General features: G+C 37.8%; 1 protein-coding gene across 19 annotated transcripts in view; it reads left to right on the forward strand.

The window, feature by feature from the left end:
- Positions 1 to 13246, forward strand: part of LOC126291704 (zinc finger protein 501-like) — a 199843-nt gene that overhangs the window by 84054 nt on the left and 102543 nt on the right. For 17 of the 19 annotated variants that reach the window (XR_007551849.1, XM_049985345.1, XM_049985340.1 and 14 more), the window contains one exon: positions 7056 to 7105. The exons of 1 other annotated variant lie outside the window; for it this stretch is intronic. Coding sequence is in view for 17 of the 18 variants with exons in the window: in XM_049985345.1 (XP_049841302.1) it covers positions 7056 to 7105 (50 nt within the window). In the remaining variant the exon portion in view is untranslated. Of the gene's footprint in view, positions 1 to 3083; positions 4381 to 7055; positions 7106 to 13246 lie in introns of those variants that run through there. One more of the 19 variants, XM_049985352.1, reaches the window with a different exon arrangement.

The raw sequence follows: 13246 nt of genomic DNA on the forward strand, positions 1-13246 counted from the left end.
GGTCTCCCTATGTGAGCTTAGAGTTACTGAATGTTACACACCAAATGAGTTAGTGCAGTGGTTAGCACACTAGACTCACATTCAGAAGGATAACGGTTCAAACCTGTGTCTGGCTATACTCTTTTAGGTTTTCTGTGATTTTCATAAATCACTTCAGGCAGATGCCGAGGTGGTTCCTTTGAAAAGTCATGGCCAATTTCCTTCCGCTTCCGTTCCTAATCAGAGCTTGTGCTCCGTCTCTAATGACCTCAATGGTGATGGGGCTTTAAACAATAATCTCCTCCTCCTCCTCCTGAATCTTACACGTCACTGGTAGATCTCCATTCGCAGATAAGTGTGTGTTAGCAGGATGAACACTGTTCATTTATTACCTGTCCTAAATGTTCAGGTTCTTTTGAAAGAAGGAGCACTTTTTCTTGTTGCACTTTAAACCAGGCACTGAAAGAACTTGAAACAAGCGGTCTAAATTTGCTATACATTCAACAGGCATACGAACCATGACAACAATAGTGTCAAAATAGTTTATGCATGGAGAGACTTTCAGAGTTATTTGTTGCAGCACCTGTTGAAAAATAGCTGGAGCCGAAGCAGTTCTTTGAAACTGTAACAGTCCAATTGTGAGTGTTGACCACAAAATATTGCTTGGGCAGCTTGTCCAGGGGTAACAGGTAGTATCCCTCATGTAAATCAATCCTGTAAAAGACTCTGATCTGTCTCAGTTCTGTCCATTAATTCCTCCAGCTGTGGGAGAGGAAGTGAATATATGAAAATCAGCACATACAAGTAAATTTCCTAGCAGGTTTTATGAATTGACCAAAGGTGATACCCACTGATTTGCAGAAAAATGTTGTGTAACCCCACTTTTTCCATTGTTGCTATTCCTGAGCAGATTTCTGACATACTGCATGGGAGACAGACCTTGCATTAGAAAACCATGGTTGCACATTGTCTTTAATGGTAATGTACACATTAAGATCTTTAGCACTTCGTAATCCTACAAACAGTTCTCTGTACTCATTACACAAGTCATAAGATTAGTATGAACCACAGAAACTCTGATTTGTAACAAATTGTCTTGTATGCACAGTTTGAAGAAATCAAACAAGTCTAAAGAAAAGTTTTTGCACTAGAACTGAGTACATGAAATGGAACACATTATCTAACATCACAAAAAGTTGCTGACAAACTGCATATGTCAAGTTCTGATGTCTCATGGCCAGTATATGCCACACTGGAAATATTTCAAAAGTTTTTATGTTTAGGTTTACTGTTAATCTGCACCCTTTCTTTATTCACATTAAAATTAGCATGGACTGAGTGTCTTGTGCACTTTTAACATGAGAAATACATGGAGCCTCAAAATCAACCTCAGTAATTCCACAAGAGACAAATCTTTTTTCAGGCTATTTGAGAATAGCACCATGAATGTGTGCATCTGAACCATTTTAAGTGATTGCATCATGTAACATAACACCGCTATAGCTTAGTTCACAAGAACACTTGAACTTTTTAGTCCCCTAATTTTGGATATCCATTGTTTTAAAGTCAGATCAGGCTGCTGCTCGAGCCAGAAAATTTTAAACCTCACTTCAGTGACATGAACCTGACCATCAAAATGTTCACCTAGCAGCCGAACAAGGTCATCGTAACTAGCATCTTCTGGGTGAGAAATTTAGCACAGTTTTAAACATACAGTACTTTGTCGGCTCCGACCAGTGAAAGGAAAAAGCATTGTGTGCCATATCTGTAATGCTGTATGCGGTGAAGTGAGCTTCCATCTGCATTTGATATTCTGACTAATCCTCTTCATTACTGTTAAATGGGTGAAACTTGGGTGCAGCAACCAGCTGTGGTACTGCTTGTTGTGTTAGTAGTGTAGCCATTTGTTGTAAGCTGATGAAGAAGTCATTCAATCTGCTGCAATTGAAACTAAACAGTATAATTTACAAACATTTGCTGTGGCAGCCCAAATATGGTTGAACACTTTATATGATGCACAAAATATAGAATTAGTACTTCGTGCTACCCTTCTCTGTATGCATTCAATACCCCTGTTACTCCTATCTGGTACAGTACCGCACACTTGAACGATATTCTAGGATTGCTAGGCTGGGTCACACAAGTGATTTGTAAGCAGTCTCTTTTGTAGACTGATTGCACTTTGCCAGTATTCTATCAATAAAATGAAGTCTACCACCTGCTTTACCCACAGCTCAACCTATGTGATCATTCCATTCCATATCCCTGCAGTGTGTTACATCCAGGTATTTGTATGAGTAGGGCAGTTCCATCAGTGACTGATTGATAGTATAGTAAACTACATTTTTTCTTTTTGCGAAGTGCAAAATTTTACATTTCTGAACAAATAGAACAAGTTGCCAATTTTTGCACAGTGTTGAAATCTTATCAACATCTGACTGAATATTTATGCAGCTTCTCTCAGATAGTACTTTATTGAAGATAACAGCATCATCTGCAAAAATCCTGATTTTACGATTAATATCATCTGCAAGGTCATTAATATACAACATGAACAGCAGGGGATCCAACAAACTTCCCTGGGGCACATCTGAAGTTACTTCTGCATCTGATGATGACTCTCATTCCAAGATAACAAGCTGTGTTCTCCCTACCAAAAAGTGCTCAATCCAGCCACAAATTTCACTTGATACTCTATATGATTCTATTTTCAACAATAAGTGTAGACGTGGTACCGAGTCAAGCGCTTTTTGAAAATCAAGAAACATTGCCTCTGCCTGGTTGCCCTGATCCAGAGCTTTTGGTATGTCAAATGAGAAAACTCAGTGCAGAGTGGTATGTGCAGTGCTGCAAACTGTTGCCAACATGCATATTTTACACTAGAAATTCAGTGCTACAAAATATGCAGAATGTTGAAAATTTTTTATCACTTTACACAAAAAAATATTGCTATTTGTGTTTGCATTGACTGGTAACAGATTAACCAAACAACATCTTGTGTGATTCTCAAAAGTTTTCAGAAGGGGATTTTTGAGTAAATAATTTGTAAGAACTGTAAAAATGCAGTTTTTACATTTTTAGTAATACATATTTATATAATGCAGGTAGCTGGAGCAGAGAAGATACTGTTTATAATTACATCAGTTGTATCTGGTAATACAACAGAAAAGATAGCATTCTGTGACTTTCCAAATAAGAAAAAAATGTAAAAATTAATTTAAATTTTGTATTTTTGTCTTAAATTGTAAGTTAAAGGAAGCAAATAAGTGAGCAGGTGTCAGCTAAATTTCAGCACACTAAGAGAGAGCGTTAATGCAAAACATCTGTCATCTCTCCAGTACTTTTTGTTTATTATTTATATATTTTTTTAAAAATTTTTATGCTGTGACAGCAACTGATATTCTTTAAATAAGAATATACAGCCTACAATTGCAGGTTAACTTTATCGTTTACCTAGGTTTCAACGTCTTCTTCAGAATATAAAATATTATTTAAATGTTTGCCTAAAACAAACCAGGTCCTAAGTCAACTTTATTAAACTTGATGCATAACCATAAGGTTTTGTCACTTCTATTAAACAAGCTGTAGCAAATTCACTTTAAGCCCATTGTATGGGCCTCGTTGTGTGACTAGAGACTCTAGTCAATGAAGAAGACGTTATTACTAATGTTGAAACCTAGTTAAATGATAAAGTTAACCTGCAACTGTAGGCTGTATATTCTTATATTCTTATTTATATTTTTTGTTCTCCATTGTTTTAAGAGTTATTTACAAAATATACTTTTTCAAAGGGCTGTACCATTTACAGAAACTAAGATAAAATGAACTACCTTATTTCTTAACACTTGAAATATGTGGGTCTAATATATATTTTTACCTTGGAGATTCATGACCACAAGTTGACATGACCTGTATAATTTGAGATGAAACCACTCACGTACTTTTATATGCTGTCACATTTGGTAGTGTTAGACACAGCTTAGCATTTTAACACTGTTTGCACCAATGAAGTGTCATGTTAAAAATATTTCATAGTTATTCATTCTGTTTGGTTTGTTTGGGAGTAAGTGGTTTACGATGATATAATTCAGATGGTGGTGATGACTTTGAATTTCATACTAATTTGGTTTCTTTCCATACTATTTATGGTTTGCAATGAACAATGTTGTGTATCACTGTAGCATCAACTGTTAGTATGTGCTACTGTTGTTTACTGTTCATTACTTTTAAATGTACTACTGCTGTGGGAAAAATTTTAAAAAAATATATGAAAGAGCCTTTAAATGCCTTGCTGTGTTTCTGGAAAATTTTAAAAACCTGAAATGTGGTAGTTGTCTGTACTTTCATTATATTAATTTTTGTGCATGGTAACTGGAAATTGTAATAAAGAAATTCCCTGAATCCTGATAGGGTGCCCCCCCCCCCCCCCAACTGAGGTTTCCTTGTGTCAGTGTAGGACCTAGACCATCAGTTTTATGTTTGTTCTGCCAGTGTTCATAGAAAAATATGACTTTGGTAGACATGTACGTACAATCTTAACACAGATTGCATGCTGTTACAGAATATACCATTTTCTGTATTTGGTAAATATCTCATGGTATTATATGCTTTGTATCCTGTAATATGCACTCAGTTTTTATAACAGTTTATGAATAAATATTAATTTTAACTTTCTGTCTCGCAGAATGATTTGAAAATGGGTTCGAGTAACTTGAAATTAGGCTCAGGAATTAAAAATGAAAATTAAAAAAAAATGAATCTTACTAATTTGGCTGTTTTCTACATGAAACTGGTTAACACAAGTTGCTGTCCCATTATTTACCTATTATGCTGGAAATCCATATAAATAATATTGTCACTTTGAGATGATAGTTGACCATCATTAACATAAAATGAAAAAATAATGGGCCTAATACTGGTCCTTGTAGGACCTCTGCTAATACATTCCTCCATTGTGGTGTTTTTGCTTTGATATTATTACACAATGTTGGCAGAATATAAGTGTGAGTGGTATCATTGTACAGCATGTGTATAAAAATTTGACTTTTGATTAAGCAAGTAGAGCATCCAAGTTGGCAGTATTGAAAGCTTTGCTGCAATCCTAAAAGTACATAATAATTTCCTCTCATTTGTTCATAGCTGGTATCAGTTTGTCAGTCACTTTTATAAGAGCAATTGTCATGGTGCACTTTCTCTGGGAAAAAGGTTATTTGATGTATAGCAATTTGAAAGCTGGTTGTGAATTATGTATTTAATTGGCTTAGATAATGCTGGTAGAACACAGATGGGCTTGTAGTCAGTGTGTTGATTGGAATATTCCATTTTGGGGAGTGGTTTTATGAGTCAATGCTTTTAGGCTATTGGGGAGCTTTTGGGGGTCAGAGGACAGAGTTGTGGATTGACAAGGAAATTGATCATTGGCACTGTAATGTTGTTATGTCCTGCAGCTGCCGAACGAATTTGTCTTCTGGACCTTATTAAAGCTTATTGGCTGCAGAATTTTTTAAATTTATTTATCAACCACTGATTCGTTGAGGGAATGGATGATTGTATGTACTCTTATACCCTGGTGAAGTGAAAATGTTGGTGCAGTGAAATATTCATTTAGATCCTCAATAGGAATTAGCAGTTCAGCTCTGGATTTGGGTTTTGCTTTCCCTTGTCTTCATAGGTTTTTCTGCCATATGAAGAGTATGTAAAAGTCCTCAGCTAATGATTTGGCATACCTGAGTTTTACTTTTCTTACAGTCATTCTAAATTGTTCCCATCATTGATTGTATGCGTGATGATTATCAGAGGTCAGGTGCCATGTATATTTCCTGTGTGCTGCATCTCTGATACTCATAAGATTTCAAGTTGATCAGTAAGCTGTGGTGCTGATTTTCACCTGACTCATACAGTTTTTATAGGAGTTTGTTTATTGTAGAAATTATTGAGTGTCTCAGCGAAGTTAGCTACTTCATAATTCATGTAAAACATATTTTTTGCCATTGCATGTCAGATCTCAGCTATAAACTCGAAAATATTCCAGCATTTAAAATCTTTAAAAATCATCACTTGCAATTCATTCTTTGGACGTTATAACAAGTAAGTCATGTATCTTACACCATGAGCAAACCAGACAGCCGTGGAGATCTGATCGGTGTGAATTTCCCTTTTTGGAGACTTGGTTGGTTTGAGTGTCTACTGCATGATGATATGGTCCAAGTGAAAGCAGTGAAATGTTTGAGCAGGAAAGTCTACATGTTAATTTTGATATGGAGAGACTGTTGTTTAGAATATTTGTGTTCATATCTCTGGCCAGAATTGTGTGTTCACCACAAATATTCCAGACCTGAGAGTGAATTCTAAGCTCAAGAGCTGTCCCAACTTTAGAGGCAGGGGGGGGGGGGGGGGAGAGGGAGGGTGATGATGATGATATATTACACGAGATGATACTTTCTGTTGAGAGATTTAATTTCAATGAACATGTGTTTGGGTTGTTTGTCTTTATGTCTGGACGTGAGAACGACCTTGGGGAATAAATTTGCATTTACACACGCTACCACACCACCGCTTCATCAGTTATATCTACTATGTCTCAGAAAGACATAGCCATCAAGACTTGCAGAACCGGAAAGAATGTGCATCCGGCATTAGGCACTTTCCCAACTGGAGCATGACATGAAATACGTATCTGGTCTGTTAAGGTCTCAACGTTCACATGGGCAAGTTACAGTGTATGGCCATTGCAAATTGTTTCCAGTGTAATCCTGCATGTAGAAAGAATATCTGCTTTGGAGACAGACATCGTATGTGATGAAAAGGAGTGATGCACATAGTGCAACAAGCAGATTGGAGACAGGAGAACGTGGGGATGTTTGAGGTCAGGTATGCTTGTCTAATGTGGAAGTTGATGGTGTGTGAGGTTACACAGAAAGACCTATTAAATAAAGGAGAATGGAAACAAAGATTATTTGTTGTGAGGAAATATGGTTGAGGATACTGACAAACGCAAAAACAATTAACCATCTATACTAACGGGTTAAAACTAGTTAGTGTGTTTTACAGTAAATGCTCTTAATACTCTTTTTCAGGAGCTCAAGCATGAAGTGGAGTCAAGAAGTAGTGGCAGTGAACCAGAAAGGTATTGTGTAACTTTTTTATATCTCGTCTTTTCATTTTGTGCGTATGTTGTTTTACAGCTTTATGTTGTAAGCATTGTGGCAGAAAATAATGTTACATATGTATGCACATAATCTGAACATTGGTGACAAGTGCCTGCTGTGTTTACACATTTGATCTGCCTTGACACATTCAGCCATGAACTCGTTACCACCACCAGCTTGTGTTCCATTAATTAGTTAGTATCTGTAGTGCTGGAGAATGTCAGCTCTTTGAAATTATTTACATGAACCTTCAGTAAAATTGCGTATCATGATGAAGATTTTGAGAGAAGCCTTTGGACTCCGTAAGTTTTCATATTTTGAAGATGTGTGGATTACACTTTGGTAGAGGGCCCCACAGTGAGGAGAAACTTCATCAAATTTACCATGAGTTTGGAAATTATCGATGCCTCCCATTGTTGGATGTCTTGGTTCAATGTAATACTGACATCACCATGGGTCATGGTGTCTTCCACAAGCCAACAACTAAATATATTTACTTTCGAGGGGACAGCTGTTGCCATTCAGTGTAGACAGTTGTGTCCCCAATAACCTTGTTCATGGTGCACATATTATTGCTGACGGGTACCGGGATCATCTACAGGTAGAACTTGAACACCTCAAAAAACTCTTTGAAAATAAATGATATCTGCCATGAAAGATCTGAAAGGCTTTGCAATTAAAACTGAAGGAGTGTGTACCATCTCAAGTGGCTGAAGAGGAAAGGTTCAAGTCCATGACCTTCCTAAACATCATGAGAAATCTTTGCTGTAAAATAGGTCCTACCCTCATAAAACATGGTTGAGGCTATTTTTGTATCAGCACCAAAGATTGCTACTCTCCTTGACTGTGTGAAGGATGACTTGATTTACAGATGGCAGATGTGTATAAGATTCTCTGTCAGTGTGATTTATCAAATATAGGACATACTTAACATGTAGTTCAAGAAAGTTACATGAAACATTGACCTTATATTCTCCTGCTTTGGCATGGTAAACCTGCTGTCTCCAGAAGCAGTCAAGCAAATCAAGCAGTAGACTGCAAGAACATGCAGATTTCAACATCTGTTTCACCCTTCTGATATTCAATTTGCAGGGAGGGTACTGAAATATATTTGATGCATGTTGTAATTAATGGTGGTGATGGTGTCAACCTTCACAAAATATTGAATCTGGCACTGGCAGTAGTTCTCTCTTATAGACAACAACTGTTGACCAGAATTGTGGAACATCTTTCACAGTGGGACCACATTAAGATGTATCTTTGCCATCCTTGTTGTATTTCTTCCACAATGATTTACCGTTTAGTAATACACACTTGGCTCACTCCATCAGTATATCAGGTGGACAAAATTGCTTTGCCATCAGTCTTTCTGGCTAACTCTGAAAGTGGATGAACGGCTTGTAGCCAAAATATTAGCAGCAAACAGGGTTTTATTCTTTCTGATTTCATCAAGTTTTATGGATCTCTAGTAAAATTGTTCATATATTGAGAGCAGAAAATTCCTGCACTTCTCAGTCTATACTCATTTGAAAGTGTTGCTAATTTCTAATGGCAATCCATATTTAAAATCATCTTGCCTGATGTATACAGCTTTTAATATGTATTATGTTCTGTTTAGTACAGTTGCTGATACATGCAAAGTGCTCAGTCCCTGTTCATAATGGTGAGAGCGATTCTTGCATTGCAGATGACTGTAGTCTCTGCAACATGATAAGAAATGAAATTTCTGGCACTTCTTGATCATTATCATGTCATTTACATTGTAGAGTATGCTTTTGCTTGCACTGATATTCATATAAAAGCATCAAATCCATACATGCTCACATCTTCTGAAAACTGCCCAAGTGCACATGTTAGGTAACCTCCATGATGTGTCACGCGTAATTAAAAGCTAGCAATATTTATATTATTATTTACCCGTATAGACTAGACAGAGCCCATATATTATACAGCTCAATATTATACTCTTCAGTGTGATAGCGAGCATTTGGAAATATCTTTGTTGCTCATGAATCGCAAGCACTGTCATTTAAAGCCAAAAACTAGAAAGTAGGTAAAGAAAAGTGTAAGGCAGCAACATCCTTAGGATTTTTATATTTGTTGACTATATCTTGATCAATGTTCCCAGGATTCTCCAGAAAGTTCAGATTCATGTGGTTTTTCTCCTACCATTGAAGATTGCAGACCTCCAGTGATCAGTGAAAGAAGATTTGTTGTTGCGAAAGGCTGCAATTCCCAAAATACCTTGGCTGTGTGGTAGGGCTTACATATGCCAGGCCATGCACACTAGGGAAAAATGCTGCCCTGGATATCAACACTGCACTAAGCTTTTGGGGTCAATTAAGTCTGCTATTGGTCAACATTGTATCCCCACAGAGAATTCAATTGTATTTGATGAACATTTAGCTAGAGAAACATCTGTTTGGACTCCATTATTAAAGAATCTGTGGAAATAAACATGGCAGAAAATTAACTGTGTCAACAGGTATCAGTGAGATGATCTGTGGAATCACATCATTTCTGCCATTTGCTCTAAATGAAAATGAAAGGGTACACCAATGCCAACAGTGAGCAGCAACCCTGAAGGAAGCAGAGCTCCACAATTCCACATGTGACAACAGTGCCTGCCATATAATGTGGTCACTCTGTGAGTATGATTTTGAAGCATGCATGGAATACAGAGACCCAGCATGTAAATAAATTGCAGAATGGTGAATGACTGGCACATGCCCAGTCGAAATATTGTGGAGTGTAGTGAATGACAAAACGTCTTAGAATACATGCTACTCTTTAACTTTGACTGCTATTTGTGACAGTTACAGTCACGCTTTCACAGGGAGCATGATGTCAATATGAGCACCAGGCAGTGATATGGCTGTATGTCTACATTTCTGCAGCAAAACCTTTCAAAAATGTTGTCAAAAAATTCAATAAGTAGATGTGTACATTTCTCTGGGTATGAAACAGAGAAGGGGAGGTGTGATATCAGATGTCCCATGACACAGGAGCAAGTGGCAAATATAGGCTCCTACTTGAAGAAACTGCAAAAATGTGAAAAATTAAGGAGATGGGACGTGGATAAACTGAAAGAACCAGAGGTTGTACAGAGTTTCAGAGAGAGCATAAGGGAACAATTGACAGGAATAGGGGAAAGAAATACAGTAGAAGAAGAATGGGTAGCTCTGAGGGACGTAGTAGTGAAGGCAGCAGAGGATAAAGTAGGTACAAAGACGAGGGCTGCTAGAAATCCTTGGGTAACAGAAGAAATATTGAATTTAATTGATGAAAGGAGAAAATATAAAAATGCAGTAAATGAAGCAGGCAAAAAGGAATACAAACGTCTCAAAAATGAGATCGACAGGAAGTGCAAAATGGCTAAACAGGGATGGCTAGAGGACAAATGTAAGGATGTAGAAGCTTATCTCACTAGGGGGAAGATAGATACTGCCTACAGGAAAATTAAAGAGACCTTTGGAGAGAAGAGAACCACGTGTATGAATATCAAGAGCTCAGATGGCAGCCCAGTTCTAAGCAAAGAAGGGAAGGCAGAAAGGTGGAAGGAGTATATAGAAGGCTTATACAAGGGCGATGTACTTGAGGACAATATTATGGAAATAGAAGAGGATGTAGATGAAGACGAAATGGGAGATACGATACTGCGTGAAGAGTTTGACAGAGCACTGAAAGACCTGAGTCGAAACAAGGCCCCCGGAGCAGACAACATTCCATTAGAACTACTGATGGCCTTGGGAGAGCCAGTCATGACAAAACTCTACCAGCTGGTGAGCAAGATGTATGAGACAGGCGAAATACCCTCAGACTTCAAGAAGAATATAATAATTCCAATCCCAAAGAAAGCAGGTGTTGACAGATGTGAAAATTACCGAACTATCAGTTTAATAAGCCACGGCTGCAAAATACTAACGCGAATTCTTTACAGACGAATGGAAAAACTGGTAGATGCAGACCTCGGGGAGGATCAGTTTGGATTCCGTCGAAATGTTGGAACACGTGAGGCAATACTGACCTTACGACTTATCTTAGAAGAAAGATTAAGAAAAGGCAAACCTACGTTTCTAGCATTTGTAGACTTAGAGAAAGCTTTTGACAATGTTGACTGGAATACTCTTTTTCAAATTCTAAAGGTGGCAGGGGTAAAATACAGGGAGCGAAAGGCTATTTATAATTTGTACAGAAACCAGATGGCAGTAATAAGAGTCGAGGGGCATGAAAGGGAAGCAGTGGTTGGGAAAGGAGTGAGACAGGGTTGTAGCCTCTCCCCGATGTTATTCAATCTGTATATTGAGCAAGCAGTAAAGGAAACAAAAGAAAAATTTGGAGTAGGTATTAAAATTCATGGAGACGAAGTAAAAACTTTGAGGTTTGCCGATGACATTGTAATTCTGTCAGAGACAGCAAAGGACTTGGAAGAGCAGTTGAACGGAATGGACAGTGTCTTGAAAGGAGGATATAAGATGAACATTAACAAAAGCAAAACGAGGATAATGGAATGTAGTCAAATTAAATCGGGTGATGCTGAGGGAATTAGATTAGGAAATGAGACACTTCAAGTAGTAAAGGAGTTTTGCTATTTAGGAAGTAAAATAACTGATGATGGTCGAAGTAGAGAGGATATAAAATGTAGACTGGCAAAGGCAAGGAAAGCGTTTCTGAAGAAGAGAAATTTGTTAACATCGAATATAGATTTATGTATCAGGAAGTCGTTTCTGAAAGTATTTGTTTGGAGTGTAGCCATGTATGGAAGTGAAACATGGATGATAACTAGTTTGGACAAGAAGAGAATAGAAGCTTTCGAAATGTGGTGCTACAGAAGAATACTGAAGATAAGGTGGATAGATCACGTAACTAATGAGGAGGTATTGAATAGGATTGGGGAGAAGAGAAGTTTGTGGCACAACTTGACTAGAAGAAGGGATCGGTTGGTAGGACATGTTTTGAGGCATCAAGGGATCACAAATTTAGCATTGGAGGGCAGCGTGGAGGGTAAAAATCGTAGAGGGAGACCGAGAGATGAGTACACTAAGCAGATTCAGAAGGATGTAGGTTGCAGTAGTTACTGGGAGATGAAGCAGCTTGCACAGGATAGAGTAGCATGGAGAGCTGCATCAAACCAGTCTCAGGACTGAAGACAACAACAACTGCATATTACATAGTGATGTAGAGAATGGTTAAGATAAATAAGTTAAATTCACTAAGTAAAAAAATTCTCATGCAGCCCTGTACAAGGAACATAGGCTGATGACTCAAAACATTATGACTCCCTGCTTCAAAGCATACTGCTCCCACTTTGGAACACAGTACAGCAGCAGTACTGCATGGCATTGATTTGACAATTCCTTCATAGGTTTCCAGAAGAATGTGACACCACATGTTTATGCACAAGTCATGCAAAGTAATGTAGCTATGGATATCCTGGGCTGCTTTTATGCAAATGAACTGTCAAGCTCAGGTGACAAGGTATTGGCAGAAAAAAGAGGGCAGTGGACTATGATGTCACACCAGGTGGCAGAAGAGAAAAGATGGTGAACAGTTATGTCACATAGATTGTGACCTCCCTTTTTAAGGCACTTGTGTTATGATGACACCACATGTATTGTACAAGTAGAAAAAATCTGTCCATTATCCTGTTGGAATTTAGGGAACGTGTTGGCTTCACTACCAATCACATGATCATAAAAAACTGATTGTATATGTTCAAATTAGCATCATAGGAAGCCATATAACAAAAGAGATCAATAAATGAGAAAGTTCCATGTAGCTCAAGAACTTATGGCATGACCATCGAAAATCAGTCACATAAGTCTGAAAAGTGTATTAGGAAGCTACATAAAAACAATCGATAAAAAAGGGCAAGGGAGTAGAATATTGTCAATGTACCACTGTGCAATATGACTGGTGCAGACAACATCCCAGGGGGGTTCTGTAGTGAAAACAATAATACTCCAGACCATTACCCCAGGTTGTCAGGCCATGCATTAGACAGCAGTGTGTATGGCATCCCACCATTTTTCAGAGCATTTAGAGACATCTCTTTGGCCTGTAATCTCATTGACTGGAATAGAATTATCTGCAGTGATGACTCCCATTTCTTTTCATAG

Source organism: Schistocerca gregaria, chromosome 9 (assembly GCF_023897955.1).
Source record: "Schistocerca gregaria isolate iqSchGreg1 chromosome 9, iqSchGreg1.2, whole genome shotgun sequence".
NCBI lineage: Eukaryota > Metazoa > Arthropoda > Insecta > Orthoptera > Acrididae > Schistocerca > Schistocerca gregaria.